The sequence below is a fragment of the Zalophus californianus genome, chromosome 3 (genome assembly GCF_009762305.2).
Source record: "Zalophus californianus isolate mZalCal1 chromosome 3, mZalCal1.pri.v2, whole genome shotgun sequence".
Taxonomy (NCBI): domain Eukaryota; kingdom Metazoa; phylum Chordata; class Mammalia; order Carnivora; family Otariidae; genus Zalophus; species Zalophus californianus.
Window position 1 is genome coordinate 80,544,505 of NC_045597.1, and position 15,985 is coordinate 80,560,489.

At 39.0% G+C, this 15,985-nt stretch overlaps 1 protein-coding gene across 7 annotated transcripts in view; it reads right to left on the reverse strand.

The window, feature by feature from the left end:
* PARP4 (poly(ADP-ribose) polymerase family member 4) overlaps positions 1-15,985 on the reverse strand; it is a 116,587-nt gene that overhangs the window by 50,919 nt on the left and 49,683 nt on the right. For all 7 annotated transcript variants that reach the window (XM_027588852.2, XM_027588856.2, XM_027588855.2 and 4 more), the window contains 4 exons: positions 12,825-12,989; positions 11,875-11,921; positions 11,650-11,728; positions 7,776-7,913 (listed from right to left, as the gene is read on the reverse strand). In XM_027588852.2, the coding sequence (XP_027444653.1) occupies positions 7,776-7,913; positions 11,650-11,728; positions 11,875-11,921; positions 12,825-12,989 (429 nt within the window). The remainder of the gene's footprint in view (positions 1-7,775; positions 7,914-11,649; positions 11,729-11,874; positions 11,922-12,824; positions 12,990-15,985) is intronic.

The following is a 15,985-nucleotide window of genomic DNA, read 5'->3' on the forward strand; positions in this document are numbered from 1 at the left end:
CCGAGCTTTCAGTAAGTCATAATTTTTTTGCTGGTGGGGGGGTCCCACCTTGATGCTGACGGCTGTTGACTGATCAGGGTGGTGGTTGCTGAAGGCTGGGATGGCTGCAGCAGTTTCTTAAAATAAGACAACACTAAAGTTTCCCACATCAATTGACTCTTCCTTTCACGAACAATTTCTCTGTAGCATGTGATGCTGTTTGATAGCATTTCACCCACAGTAGAGCTTCTTTCAAAATTGAAGTCGTTCCTCTCAAACCCTGCTGTTGCTTTGTCAAGTAAGTCTATGTAACATTCTTTAGAATCCTTTGTTGTTATTTCAACAGTCTTCACTTCACCAGGAGTAGATTCCATCTCAAGAAACCACTTTCTTTGCTTGTCCATAAGAAGCAACTCCTCATCTGTTCAAGTTTTGTCATAAGACTGCAGCATTTCAAATATGATAATAATGAAAAAGTTCAAAATATTGAGAGAATTACCAAAATGTGACACAGAGACATGAGGTGAGAAAATGCTGTTGGAAAAAAGGCGCCAAAGGACTTGCCTGACAGGGTTGCCACAGACTTTCAATTTGTAAAAAACATAGTATCTGTAAAGCATGATACAGCACAGCACAATAAAACAAGTATGCTTACACTACTTTATGTGCCAAAAGACAACAAAATTTCAGTCCAAAACCTACCCACACAATCTAAATGATGGACATGTAATTGGGCTAGAGTAACAGAGAATAAAGAGTGGCCCACTAAAAACTGATGAAACCCCCCTAGGCTCAGGCACACTGCTTCTCCCTCGATCTCAGACTCTAATGGGAATGTGCCACTTGCCAGTGTATATGGCTGGCAACAAAAATCTTATAAGCCCCAAAGAAGGTAGAGACATAAACACACCACTATACGTATATGTGTGTTTCATTTAAAGCATAACCAATATACAAAAACCCATGTTTACAGAAAAGATTAATTAAGACGTTCTTATTTCTGTTACTAAAGGGGTCTGTCAATTTACCATACTCTTTTAAATACCATGTTTATCTATGGCATTTATAAGATGATTTAGTTTATATACAATGAATATTTCAGGCATCCCTGCAAGGGATAGATATACATACACCTACAGGTAGGATTTTCAGAGTTTGGTTGGCATAAATGAATAATTTTTATTGGAAAAGACCTCCTTATAAAATTCAACTTTCTAGCCAGGTAATATTATAAAGACAAAAAGAATAAGATTTATTCAACAATGAGATGGTCTATAGGAGTTCAAATAAAGAGTAGACTGTCAGAGCTGGACTTTCCAATATGTAGGCCATAAACCCCTGAAAGGTGCAAATTTAATTTAGAATATCTGAAAATTCATATGGTATCAACAGTCTGAAGAACAAATAAGTAATATGTCTCTGTCTCTCACATATATGCACACACTATTCTAAAAGGAATATAGATGCTATTGTGATGACTAAAATATGCCACATTATCTTTTATTAATCAACCAATACTTAAAGTATAACTACTATCATATATTTCCCCAACTTTGAGATACAATTGATCTATAACATTGTATACATTTTAGGTGTACAATGTCATGATGTGATATTGTGAAATGATTACCACAATAGGGATAGCAGCACATTTGTCACCTCACATAACTTCTAGTCTTGTTTTTATAGTGAAAACATTTAAAGTTTACTCTCCACAACTTTCAAGTACATAATACAGTATTTTTTTTTGTTTCTTGGGTTTTTTAATAATTTTTAAAAATATTTTATTTATTTATTTGTCAGAGAGAGAGAGCATAAGCAGGGGGAGCAGCAGAGGGAGAAGAAGAGGGGGAGGCAGGTTCCCCACTGAGCAGGGAGCCTGACGGGGGACTCGATCCCAGGACACTGAGATCATGACCTGAGCCGAAGGCAGATGCCCAACCATCTGAGCCACCCAGGCATCCCCATAATACAGTATTGTTAACTATAGTCACCATGCTATATATTAGATCCCCAGAAATTATTTGTCTCAGGACTGAAGTTAGTACTCTTTGACCAATATCTGTCTGTCTATCACATGTTCTATGGCCATTCATCCATTTAGCTTTTTTCATGTCTTCATTATTGTGAACAATGCTGCAATGAATGTGTTGGTGCAGATTATCTGTTTGAGATAATGATTTCATTTGTTTTGGATCCATACTCAGAAGGAGGACTTGTTGGATCACATGGTAGTTCTATTTTTAATTTTTGGGGGAACCTCTGTATTCTTTCTCCATAGTGGCTGCACCAATTTATAGTCCCATCAACAGTGCACAAGGATTCCCTTTTTTCCACATCTGTGCCAATGCTTGCTATCTCTTGTCTTTTTGATAACAGCCATCCCAACAGGTGTGAGGTGATACTTCATTGTGATTTGCATTTCCCTAATGATGAGTGATGTTGAGCATCTTTTCATGTACCTGTTGGCATCTGGATGTCTTCCTTAGAAAAATGTCTATTCAGTTCCTCTGCCCATGTTTTCATTTTATATATATATATATATATATATATATATATATATATATATTTACTGAGCTACATGAACTTTTTTTTAAAGATTTTATTTATTTGAGAGAGAGAGAGAGTGAACAAGCAGGGCAGGGAGGATCAGAGGGAGAGGCAGACTCCCTGCTGAGCAGGAAGCCCCACATGGGGCTCGATTCCAGGACCCCAGGATCATGTCCTGAGCTGAAGGCAGATGCTTAACTGACTGAGCTACCCAGGCACACCCAGTTACATGAGTTCTTTATATATTTTGGATATTAATCCCTTATCTGATATATGGTTTGCAAAAATTTTCTTCCATTCCATAGGTTGCTTCTCCATTTTGTTGATGGTGTCCTATGTTGTGCAGAGGCTTTTAAGTTTGATGTAGTCCCACTTATTAATTTTGGCTTGTGTTCCTTGTGCTTTTGGTGTCATATTCATAAAACCATTGCCAAGACCTATGTCAAGATTTTCCTCCGTTTTCTTCTAGGAGTTTTATGGTTTCAAGACTTACACTTAAGTCTTTAACTCATTTTGAGTTAATTTTTATGAGTGGTGCAAGATAGGGGCCTAATTTCATTCATTTGCATAATATAGATATCCAGTTTTCCCAGCACCATTTATTGAAAGGACCATCCTTTCCCCATTGAATACTCTTGGCTCCCTTGTCAAATATTAGTTTACCATATACACATGGGTTTACTTTTGGGGTCTCAATTCTGTTCCATGGGTCTTTTTTTTTTTAATAACAGTACCACACTGTTTTCATTACTATAGTTTTGTAGTATAGTTTGAAAACAGGAAGTATGCTGCATCCAGATTTGTTCTTCTTTCTCAAGATACCCTTGGCTATTCAGGTTTTTTGTGGTTCCATCATGAGATATCTTTCCATTCATTTGTGTCTTCTTCAATTTCTTTCATCAGTGTCTTATAGTTTTCAATGTATATATCTTTTACCTCCTTTGGTTGAATTTATTCCTAAGTATTTTATTTTATTTTTTGGTATTACTGTAAATGGGATTGTTTTCTTTTTTTTTTAAGATTCATTTATTTATTTGACAGAGACACAGCGAGAGAGGGAACACAAGCAGGTGGAGTGGGAGAGGGAGAAGCAGGCTTCTGGTGGAGCGGGGAGCCTGATGCGGGGCTTGATGTGGGACTCGATCCCAGGATTCTGGGATCATGACTTAAGCCGAAGGCTTAATGACTGAGCCACCCAGGTGCCCCTGTAATTGATTTTTGTATGCTGATCATACATCATGGTGTATGATCATTTTGATGTGCTGTTGAATTCGGTTTGCTAATATTATGTTAAGAATTTTTGCATCTATGTGAGCCAGGGATATTGGCCTATAGTTTTCTTATAGTATCCTACAATTTGCCTGAATTTGTTTATTAGTTCTAACAGTTTTTTAGTGGAGTCTTTAGGGTTTTCTATATATGAGATCATGTTATCTGCAAACCGAGATGATTTTACTTTTTCCTTTCCATTTGCATGCCTTTCATTTCTTTTTCTTGCCTAATTGTTCTAGCTAGGACTTCCAGTACTACAGTGAATAGGAATGGTGAGAGTGGGCACTCTTACTTCTGATTTTAGAGAAAAAGCTCTATTTTTCACCACTGAGTATGATGTTAGCTGTGGGTTTGTCATATATGGCCTTTATTGTGCTGAGGTATGTTCCCTCTATACAGTTTGTTCAGAGCTTTCATCATGAAAGGGTGTTGAATTTTTCAAACAGTTCTTCTGCATCTATTGACAGGATGTTTTATTTTTTACTGATGTATACTTGACACACAATGTTATATTACTTCCCTGTGTACAGCATGGCAATTTGACAAGTTTGTTATGCTGTGCTCACCACAAGCATAGCTACCCTCTGTCACCACATGCTATTACAATAGAATTGACTATACTCTCTCTGCTGTACCTTTTATTCCCATGGCTTATTCATTCCGCAACTAGAAGCTTGTGTTTCTCTAGCATTCTTTCATTTCAAGAACACCCTTTACCATTTCTCATAAGGCAGGACCAGTGGTGATGAATTCCCTTAGTTTTTGTTTGGGAATGTATCTCTCCTTGATTTCTGAAGGGTGGTTTTGCTGGGTTTATGCTATATTGTGATTTATAAGAAATACGTATTTGGTCAATTCATATATATTTGGTGTTTGTCCACTGTTCCTGGCTTACATCTCCCCAAACCCTTGGAATTTCCTAAGTGATGAGAGTGATAAAGGTGTCTTTTGTTATGTTAATGAGGCAAGTTTTGGATCCCGCCTAGAAGGGGTGCTGGTTGCCAGGAGAATCAACCACGTGACCAGAGACTTAGAACTTTCAGTTCTGCCCCCAGACTTCTGGAAGGGGAGTGGGGCTGGAGACTGAATCAATTGCCAATGGCCAACGATTTTAATCAGTCATGCCTGTGTAATGAAATCACCATAAAAACCCAAAAGCATGGGCTTCGGAGAGCTTCCACATTGGTGAACACAGGAAGATGTGGAAGAGTGATATGCCTGAAGAGGGAATGGAAGCTCTGCACCCTTTCCTCAGATTTTGCCCTATGTATCCCTTCCATCTGGCTATGCCTGAGTTATATGCTTTTGTAATAAACTGGTTCTAGTAAGTAAAATGTTTCTCTGAGTTCTGTGAGCTGCTCTAGCAAGTTAATCAAAACTGAGGAAAGGCTTGTGGGAATCTCTGATTTATAGCTAGTTGGTCAGAAGTAAGGTAACATCCTGGACTTACATGGTGGTATGTGGGGAAACCCCCCACTTCCCCTTGGAATTGGGTCCAGGAACCCAAAAGAGTAGTACTTTTGGTTGGCAGTTTTTCCTTTCAGCACTTTGAATACATCATTCCACTTCCTCCTGACCTCATGGTTTCTGCAGAAAAATCTGCTGATAGCCCTAATGGGGGTTCCCTTATATGTGATGAGCCATTCTTTTGCTGCTTTCAAAATTCTCTCCTTGTCCTTGATTTTTAATGTTTGGATTATAATGTGTTTTGGAGTAATCTTCTTTCAACTGATCTTGCTTGGGGTCCTTTGAACTGCCTGCACCTCAATGTCCATCTCTCTCTCAAGATTTGGGAAGATTTTAGTATTATTTCTTTTTTTTTTTTAAGATTTTATTTATTTATTTGACAGAGAGAGAGAGAGTGAGAGAGGGAACTCAAGCAGGGGGAGTGGGAGAGGGAGAAGCAGGCTCCCCGCCAAGCAGGGAGCCTGATGCAAGGCTCGATCCCAGGACCCTGGGATCATGACCCGAGCCAAAGGCAGACGCTTAACAACTGAGCTGCCCAGGCACGCCTAGATATTATTTCTTTAAATAATCTTTCTGCCCTTTTCTCTCCTTTCCTGGGATGCCTGTGATACAAATGTTCATTTGCTTGATGGTGCTCCATAATTCATGTAGGCTTTCTTCACTCTTTTTCATTCTTTTTCTTTTTGTTCCTCTAACTTCAAATGATCTGTCTTAATTCTTTCTTCTGCATGATCAAGTCAGTTGTTGAAGCTCTGTCTTGAATTTTTCAGTCTGTCATTGTATTCTTCAGCTCCAGACTTCCTGTTTGGTTCTGTTTTATGATTTGTATTTCTTTATTAAACTTCTCATTTTGTTCATGTGTTATTCTCCTAATTTCATTTAGTTGTTTTTCCATGTTCTCTTATATTATATTGAGTTTCCTTAAGGTGATTATTTTGAATTTGTTGTCAGGCAAATCATAGATCTCCATTTCTTTGGGGTCAGTTACAGGAGCTTTATTAGTTTCCTTTGGTGGTGTCATGTTTGCCTAATTCTTCATGATCCACATAAACCTTGCATTGGTATCTGTGCATCTGAAGGAGAAAACACAGACTAATTTTTACAGACTAGTGTGGCAGGCTCCCTGGCTGATGGGATTACCTCTGGCATCATAGTTGTGCAGGATTGAAGTCAATTTCAAGACTGTTGCTGGGTCTATGGTGTGGTCTGCAGTTGATATTCTTGTTATCAGGGGTCAGACAGGTGTGGATCATGTCTGGTAGGGCCCTGGGTGGCTGGGACTGCTTCAGTACCTTGTTCAGTAGGGTAGCCTGGGAACAAGATGCCACTTCACAGTCCACAGTTCCTCAGTCAGCAGACCTATTACCAGGTGTATGGATGGGTGCAGCTTCCACTAGGTCCCTGGGAAGGCTCCTGCCTAGCTGATGGATGAGTCCCTGGGAGGACAAGATTGACCCTGGACTACAGGTTGAGAGGAGCTGGAACTAAGCTGTGGAACTGTTTCAGGTTTCATAGCCACAGCTGAGATCTGCAGACCTGGCTCTAAATGTGCAGATGATGTCTCCCATGAGGTCTCTGGGTAGGTTGAGTGGTCTCTGATCATGGCTGGAGGGGCTGAAGCAGAATATAGGGCCCTTTCTGGATCTCCCGAGATACAGACATGAGTATCCAACAGGTCCTATGTCAATGGGACTGCTCGTGGACTGCAGCTAGGAGAGGGCTAGAGCTGAGAATAGGGCCCTTTTAGAATCTTCAGGGTTGTAGATGGAAGTGTCTCCTGCTGGGTCCCTGGAATCACGGGTCTGCTTATAGACTATGACTGTTAGGAGGCTGAAGCCAAGTAGAGGGTGCTTTCAGGATATCTGGGGGCATAGATGGTGTCTGCAGCCAGGACCATGGTCAGCAAGTCAGTTGCTTGGGGGCAAACCTGCCTTCTCAAAATGGTTCTCTTTGGTCTTGGGCTGCACTGGGGTTTCAAAATTTCCTAACTGGACCCCAAAACTCCCACATGGCACTTTGCCCATGGATAGATGTCAAATAATTGTTACTGGGGGGGGGGGATACATGTAAAGGACATCTTGTTTGGCCATCTTGCTGATGTCACTCTCAATTTTTATTCTAATATGAAGAGACTCCTCATCATAGACACACAAATTGTCTTATGGCCATAAATAATTTTGCATCTACTTTTACAGTATTAATATCTTAAAACTATAAAAATGTACAGACTAACCAATGTAATGTCTGAAGGCGTATTTTGGTTTTGGTGGGATTAAGGTAGAAACCACAGTCATAGAGAAACATGCCACATGAGGGACTTGGTTGAAACCTCAGAAGTTTGTCATGCCTGATTTCATAAGTATTTTTAGTTGTAAAATCTTGGGGTGGTGAGAGCTCATTTTGTAATGCTAGTTTTTCAGGACTATCAGTAATTTCCAAATTTAAATAATCTATTCTGAAATATTTTTTCAATAGTGTCTCCCATTTTTAAGTAAGAAGGACTATACCTCACTTTCTTTTTCTGGATGTCTTTCAACCCACATTCTTGGGAGATATGCGTCAGACAAACCAACGTGAAGAGAGAATCCATCACTGTCTAAGGAGCTACCTTCCATGGTGCTAATTACAGCTTTGCAGTCTGTGCGCTACAAAACAAACAACGACAACAAAGTAAATAATGGAATAATACCATATGATCAATTTGCAGTTACCCGTCAGTGGCAAACCCTTGCATAATTTATCTAACTCCATCAAGAATCAACAAGGTAGTAATAAATTCCAAAATTATGAAATTTTTAGAAGTCATGACCATTATCATATCAGTTACCCTCCTGAAATTCTAAGATTGATGTACACAGTCCAATTGAGAAGTCTGAGACAGTTTCAAATCCTGGATCCAAAGATTATAGATCTATGTATTCAGGTAGAACTATCTGGATATAGCAGTAAGTACACTAGAACTTAGAATAGTAAAAATAGAAAATTCAATAGAAATCTTATAATTATGCCGTATTTTTAAATTAAGTTTTCATAAATATAAAATAACTTTTGAAAATGTGGATAAGATTTAAAACAATAAAGGCAATATGATAGATTGTAAAATGGCCATAAAGACTTTCCATTCCTATGTGCTTGCCCTTTTGCAATGTGACTTTGTGTCTCTTCCCGTCAGGAGGTAGCACCTATTTCTCTGCCCTTGAATCAAAGTTGGCCAATGTGACTTGCTTTGGTCAATCAGATATTGGCAGATGTGATGCAAAAGGCTTGGAAAACGTTGGTGCAATGGGGCTTGCCTTTCTCTGTTGCTACTGAGAACTCTTCCACTAACTATATGAATGAACCTGAGCTAAACTGCTGGATGAAGAGAGACATGGTTATCACCCCAACTGACACCAGGCCAATTGCCAGGTATTAGAATTAGCCCATTCTAGACCATGCTGTCCCAGTCAAGCCAGTGCAGCCCATTAGAACTGCCCAGCCAATTCACAAAACTGTGCGAAATAACAAATATTGTTGTTTTAAACCATAAGGTTTCTTTTTTTTTGTTAAAGATTTTATTTATTTATTCATGAGAGACAGATGGAGAGAGAGAGAGAGATAAGCAGAGGGAGAAGCAGGCTCCCAAGGAGCAGGGAGCCCGATGTGGGACTTGATCCCAGGACCCTGGGATCATGACCTGAGCCAAAGGCAGACGCTTAACCATCTGAGCCACCCAGGCACCCTAAACCATAAGGTTTCGAGATTGTTACACAGCAGAAGCTACCTGATGCAGAGGGTTTCTTGTTCAGGATGGACTAAATGTATGTGTTTACCTCCATTCCTAGCAAAATCCTAAAATTCTCTACCATAAAAAGGAACCAATTAAAGGGTATAAGCCCATAAGATATTGAGAATAGGATCAAAGACAATAGCAGCTGAGAGATGTCAACAAATTTTAAAAAGATGGAAAGTTGATAGAGGCATCACAAGTGATTCAGCTAGAGTGGAGGAAGCTACTACCCGGGTCTGGTGGGGGACTACAGCAACCCAATAAGGCTCATACCCTGGGGGTACTGCAGAACACAGCGGTTGACTTAGTGCAGGCCCCCTCCCTGCCCGAAGTAGCCAAGCAGCTAGCACCAATAGTTAGCACCCTGTTCTCTCATTAAAGGAAACTAAAGATTCATTTCTTAGAGAAATTCAAGCAAATAGCATCCACACTGGGAAATCCGAGGCATAACAAAGCATAGGAATATAGGGCTGCAAACTGGGGAATGAAGTCAAAGTTGGCATCCTAACGTGTGGGCCTCTCAGTCACTCTCCCCAGTCATACTTTATGAATAACCTAGAGGTGTTCTGAATGACCACAGAAGGGCTAAACCACCACCACGAGACTCACCACCACACAGCCAGCCAGCTGCCTGGGCCTCTAGGGCAGGGTCTTTGGTCCATTCGCTTCACCCACCTCAGAGCATCTAACTAGCTTTCTTGTGTCTCAGTTAGAGATGAACACAGAGAGGTCACCCAGGCATTTGAGGAAAAGCCTCTAACACAAAATATAGAGACTGAAAAAAGAAAAAGCCAGAAGAAGAAAAAAGGAACTCAAAGAAAAAGGACAGAACACAGGGAAGAGAAGAAAAAATACATTATGTTTTCAGAGAGACAAGAAAGAGAAGATAATGCACCCATGAAACACACAAAGATGCTATAAAAAAGGAATACTTACAGAGCAGAAAAGAGTTCTTACAAATTAAAAATGAGAACTAAAACACAAATTTCAGTAGAATGGAATTTAAAATTGAGAATATCACCCAGAAAGTAGAACAAGGAAACAATACAATGGTCAACAGGAGAGAAAAAGAGAGAAAACAAGAGGCTCAATCCAGGGGACACCTGATTGAAAGGCAATGCAAAAGTTGAAGGAAACAGGAACAATTTATTTTTAAAAAATATAAAAAAATTTCCCAGCACAATGAATGAATATCACATTCTTTTTTTTTTTTTTAAAGATTTTATTTATTTATTTGACAGAGAAAGACAAGCGAGAGAGGGAACACAAGCAGAGGGAGTGGGAGAGGGAGAAGCAGGCCTCCTGCCGAGCAGGGAACCCAATGCGGGGCTCAATCCCAGGACCCAGAGATCATGATTCGAGCCGAAGGCAGATGCTTAACGACTGAGCCACCCAGGTGCCCCTAAATATCACATTCTTATGAAATTTCAGAAAACCAGGGATAAAGAGTTCTGAAATTCTTTTTTTTTTTTTTTAAGATTTTATTTATTTATTTGACAGAGAGAGACACAGTGAGAGAGGGAACACAAGCAGGGGGAGTGGGAGAGGGAGAAGCAGGCTTCCCGCCGAGCAGGGAGCCCGATGCGGGGCTCGATCCCAGGACCCTGGGACCATGACCTGAGCCGAAGGCAGACGCTTAACAACCAAGCCACCCAGGTGCCCCAAGAGATCTGAAACTCTTGAAGAATTTAAAACAAAACAAAACAGACTACATACAAAGAATGGGGGATAAGAATAGCGTTTAACTTCTCAAAAGTAGCACTGGAAGCTAGAAGATAATGTTTTCAATATTCTGAGGAAGATGATTTTCAACCCAGGATTAAACACCTCAGCAAATGATCAGCATTCACACATGGAATAAGGATAGCTCCAGACATTGCTGCCCACAAGCTCAGGAAATTAATGGAAGCTGTGCTCTGCCAAATGGAGGGGAAAAAAACAAGAAAGAGGATAAAGAGGAAAAGCCCTACAAAGGAGAATCATAAAGAAAGGCCCTGGGACAACAGCTGTCCTGTGGTAATGAAGTGGAGTGGAGAGACAGAAGGGAGGAAGGTCTCAGGGGAAAAACATTATCTGAATTATTGGGAGCATTTAACAGTGACCAATAGTATTCTAAAGAGTTTTAATCTATGTGTGAGTGAGGTTAGTGGAGAGATAAGAGAATTAAATTTTCATCTACCACAACAGGAAATCAAAAAATAATTTTGAATCAGATGAATCAAGAACAAGCAGTAAAAAAACCTGAGCATTTACAACTCTGGAGGCCACCAGAAAGGAGGTAAAATATTTAAAGTGGTTCACTGTCTCTAGAGGTTGGTCTGGATGAGGCAGGGCAGAACCAGGCTGCTGCTTCTTGTGAGAAGCCATTGTTAGCATTATTTTCTTCTTCTTTTTTAAGATTTTATTTTTTAAGTAATCTCTACACCCCGTGTGGGGCTCAAACTCACAACACCAAGGTCAAGAGTTGCATGTTCCACCAACTGAACCAGCCAGACACCCCTGTTGTTAACATTATTTTTTAACTTTTTAAACCACCTGCATGTATTGCCTTGACAAAATAAAACTAATGCTAAAATAAAAGCTCCTAAAAAATTAAACAAAGATTTACTAACCTTTTGTCTCAGTTTATGTGTATCACTAGAAATGGATTCAATCACATATGGCATCTCAATGGACATACTCAAAGAGAAGCTACCAAAAAAGAAGAAAAAGTTGTCTATCATCTTAAATATTAAACAAATACTTGTTGTCATTTTATATAATTTTAAGTAAAATTTGAAACCATAAAACTAATGTCCACTGGATGTCTGAAGAGGTTTTATATTTTTGGTACTAACCTTTGTTTTGTTCCTATTTTCTTTATATAAATCTTCTCTACTGTATCCTGTTAAAAGAAAAATATATATGTATAACTAAGTATCTACTAAGTTTCACAATGAGAACTCTAAGCTGAATGTAATGTTATCAAGAGCACAATCTACAGGAGCAACAAGACAGCTGGTCTCACTTTTGAGTAGTGAGACACAGAACATTTGCTCATGGAATGACAATAACTTCTAAAATGCAACTGATATCAGGGATAATTTATGACCAATTTAACAGAGATTTTCAACTATACATATGTCTATATGTGGGTATACACACACACATACACATCATACCTCTGTATGCATATACACACACATAATTTATATAAATATGTACAAAAGGGAAACAAAGCATTAACCAGTAGCTTTGGGCTACTATCTCTGGCAATGGAATTAAGGATTGTTTAAATTTTCCTCTGGTTTATTTGCACTCTTTATGCTTATCTAAATTCTTCATAATGAACATGTAGTACAGACACAAAAATTTTTTAAGTGACTGAACAGAATAAAAATATTATACCTATTAAGCCTGTGTCTTTATTCTTTTCATTTTACAAACATTACATGTATCTAAATGCAGAAATGTCAGTAAAATTGACTTCATGCCAGAAAGATTAGATTTTTTTTCATGTATTATTATTATTTTTTTTTTTAGAGAGGGAGAGAGAAAGAAGTGGGAGAGGAGGGGAAGAGGGAGAGAGAGAATGTTAAGCAGGCTCCACGCCCAGCATGGAGCCCAACTCGGGGTTTAATCTCACAACCCTGAGATCATGGACCTGGGCCGAAATCAAGAGTCAGATGATTAACCAACTGGGCCACCCAGGTGCCCCTAGAAAGATTAGATTATTTTAGATATTTTTAAATTCCCTATCAATAAATCACTAAAAAAAACTTCTTTAAATCTTTCTAAGCATACAAACCTGAATGTTTTCATTCAAAACTTTGTCCTGTTGCCAGGGTGCCACAGTGGCAGGCATGAAGAAGACAGCCCTGCTGCCTTGGATGCTGAGTTCTGTGATGTAGGTAATTTTGATAAGGACCTTAGCCTTAGGGGGTAGATTTCCAACACTAACAGTAAAAACATCCTGAAATAGAAACGCATTACTCAGCTTTCTACTCAAAAGTGCATCCATTCTATGCTAGTTAATCCCTATTACATGAGCCACTTAAATTACAGCCTGCCAGACTCTCAGAAAATGAGCATTGAATCTACAAGACAAATGGGCATTGGCAGCGCTAAAGGAGAACCCTGCAGCCGGTCCCCAGGGGTGGGGATGGCATGACATCTACAGGGGGCAGAAGGAGAGGAGGCCCTTTGGGAGCAGGACCTTTCCCTGACTGGGGAGCGTCACCTTTGTCCTTTACACCAGAGGCCCTGCCTGCAGGGCTCTGATGCACAGACAGCCTCCATATAGCCCCTTCTTGAAGAACCTGTAGCCTTTCTGACCTCCACAGCATCTGGTGGCAATTCTCTCAGCAGCCATAGAGCTAGAGCAGTTTTCACTAACTTGGTCCTCACTTTATCCCTTTACCCTGTAGTTTATTCATCATTTTATTTTTTAGGAAACGTATTTCATTTTCTTTTTAAGGGGTATTATAATCACTGCATACGAAGATAAGCTCATAAATGGCTAGGGCAGAAAAAAGAGAGGCTAGATCTATTTTTTCTGATACCTACACAGAGAAACTCTTAACACCCCAAGCATATCTTCCAGTCCACTTGGCTGCACTGCCATGAAACTTACTATGTTTAGGAGCATATAATACTAATGACTAATATAGATTTCAGGGGTAAATGATTACTTTTGATATCAAGGATATCCATTTGCAAAGATATCCATTTGCAAGAATATCCAATAAAGAAATGGATTCCAGTGAAGCGATAAACAATAGAGATGATTATTCGAACAGTTCATAGTGCTTGTCCTTAAAAGAAGTGCATAAAAGCCTGGGTCTCATTTAAGAGACTGTCACATAATAGTGTGGGTTCCTGTGTAGGGTATAGATGCAAGATGTCACTTCCGTTATAAGCCAGATAATCTACAAAACTGTAACTTGTCTTGACCTGCCAGAAGGCTGAGTTTCAAGGCAGCCGAGTGAACTCAATTACAAAGAGTGACAAGTCCCTCTGAGGACGACGAGGCACCGGAACTGTGGGGATTCCCCTAAGGGCTCCCAGTGGGCCAGCATCTTGGTGCATATGGGGGGACTCATGTAGGTGAGGAGCGTGGGGAGCACCATTCAGTGCAAGACACATTCTTCCAATTTTGTCCTCCTTTCTAATATAATGAGTTTTGAAATCTTAGGTGTCCCTACATAATTTTCAATCACAAATCATTTTCACCTCAGTCCCTTGGATGTCTAAAGCCACTTTGCTAGTCTTCTGATAGTTGGGAACATCATATATATAATATATATAGCATATGTACATTATATATATTATAAACGATAACATGATATGTAATACAGTAATATCCATTATGTTTTATATATACACACATATAATGTTGCCAAGTAGAGAAGAATATCATTTTATATGTATATATATGTGTATGTGTGTGCATATATAGATAAAATGTTCCCAACTATTAGCAAATAGAGAATATATAATTTATATATTAAACACGTAACACATATGTAATAATATATAATATATTATATAATTATATTATTAATATAATATATTTTAGAGTGAGGACATCACAGTCACTGGATAGCAAAATACATTCTGGGAGACCCAAAGGTTCTGGTTAGCAATGGTTCTGACCAGACTTTATCCATAGGTAATATCCTTTGTGAAGACTTTTCCTGTGGATCATTTTCCTAGGGAAATATATTAGCATCAAGGAGGAAATATGCCAACCATTTCATTTATGACAATAACCCCACACTGTTAAATGTCAGCCTATCAAATGAACCCCAGGCTTTTATATATACACTTTGGCCAGGGGTAGCATTATTACCTATTTAACAATGACCTCTTCCTTCCTTATTTCCATTCTGTAAATTGTTATCTTAGATGTCAAAAGCAATCATTTATCCTTTAACTCTATATTAATCTTTAGTAACTCCCCCCCACCCAACATCAAATTTTCATAATGCTATGGCAATGTGCCATCCTCTGAGGTAATATCTGAAGCACGTGGCCCTGTCCTCAAAAACAACTAAATATCTACACTGGAGATAATGATTACAAACTGACTGCATGCAATCTAGTATCTGCCAAAGGCATATTTAAAGCATCTTATATTTAAAAAAAGAAATCTAGTGGACATGATAGCTGTTCCTTCTTTCAAATTCTCCATATTTTATCCTTAGGAAAGCAATTAAACAGAAAGAAAAGAATCTGGACCTATCTCAGGACCCTGTAGAAATGTCTTCCTGGGATATGACTTGGTGAAAACTGGATAAATTGCTAGATAAGCTTAGTCCTAGGAAAAATGTATATACAGTGAACCCTTGAATGAAGGTGCTGACCCCTGTGCAGCCAAAAATCCACTTATAACTTTTGACTCCCTAAAAATTTAACTACTGATAGCCTACTATTGACCGAAAGCCTTGCTGATAACATAAATAGTTAATTACCACACATTTCGCATGTTATATGTTATATACTAAAATCTTACAATGAAGTAAGCAAGAGAAAAGAAAACCATAAGGAAGACAAAATACATTTACAGTGCTGTACTGTATTTAATGAAAAAAACCCGCCTACCAGTGTAGATCCAAAGTTTAAAACTGTGTTGCTCAAGGGTCAACTGTATATTACACTCTTTTATCAGAAGATGAAGATTATGTACCCCCAAATGTTTTCTTTTTGTTGTCACTTCTGGGAAACTCAGTTCCCAAGGACAGAAATAGGTCTTCTTATTTGTTTGGCAATACCAACCCTGTTTCCTCCTACCTTTAGGTAAGTCAAATGGTTCTGACCAGCTGGACCTTCCCTTGCTAACAACAAGTTCATCTCTAGGCCTAAAATAGCAGAAATTATCCCAGTTTCTACTATGGACTTCATGTTTCAAGTCATATTCCAACTCTTTCTCCCTTCTGGTAAGTATGCTAGACTAATGGATAAATCAAG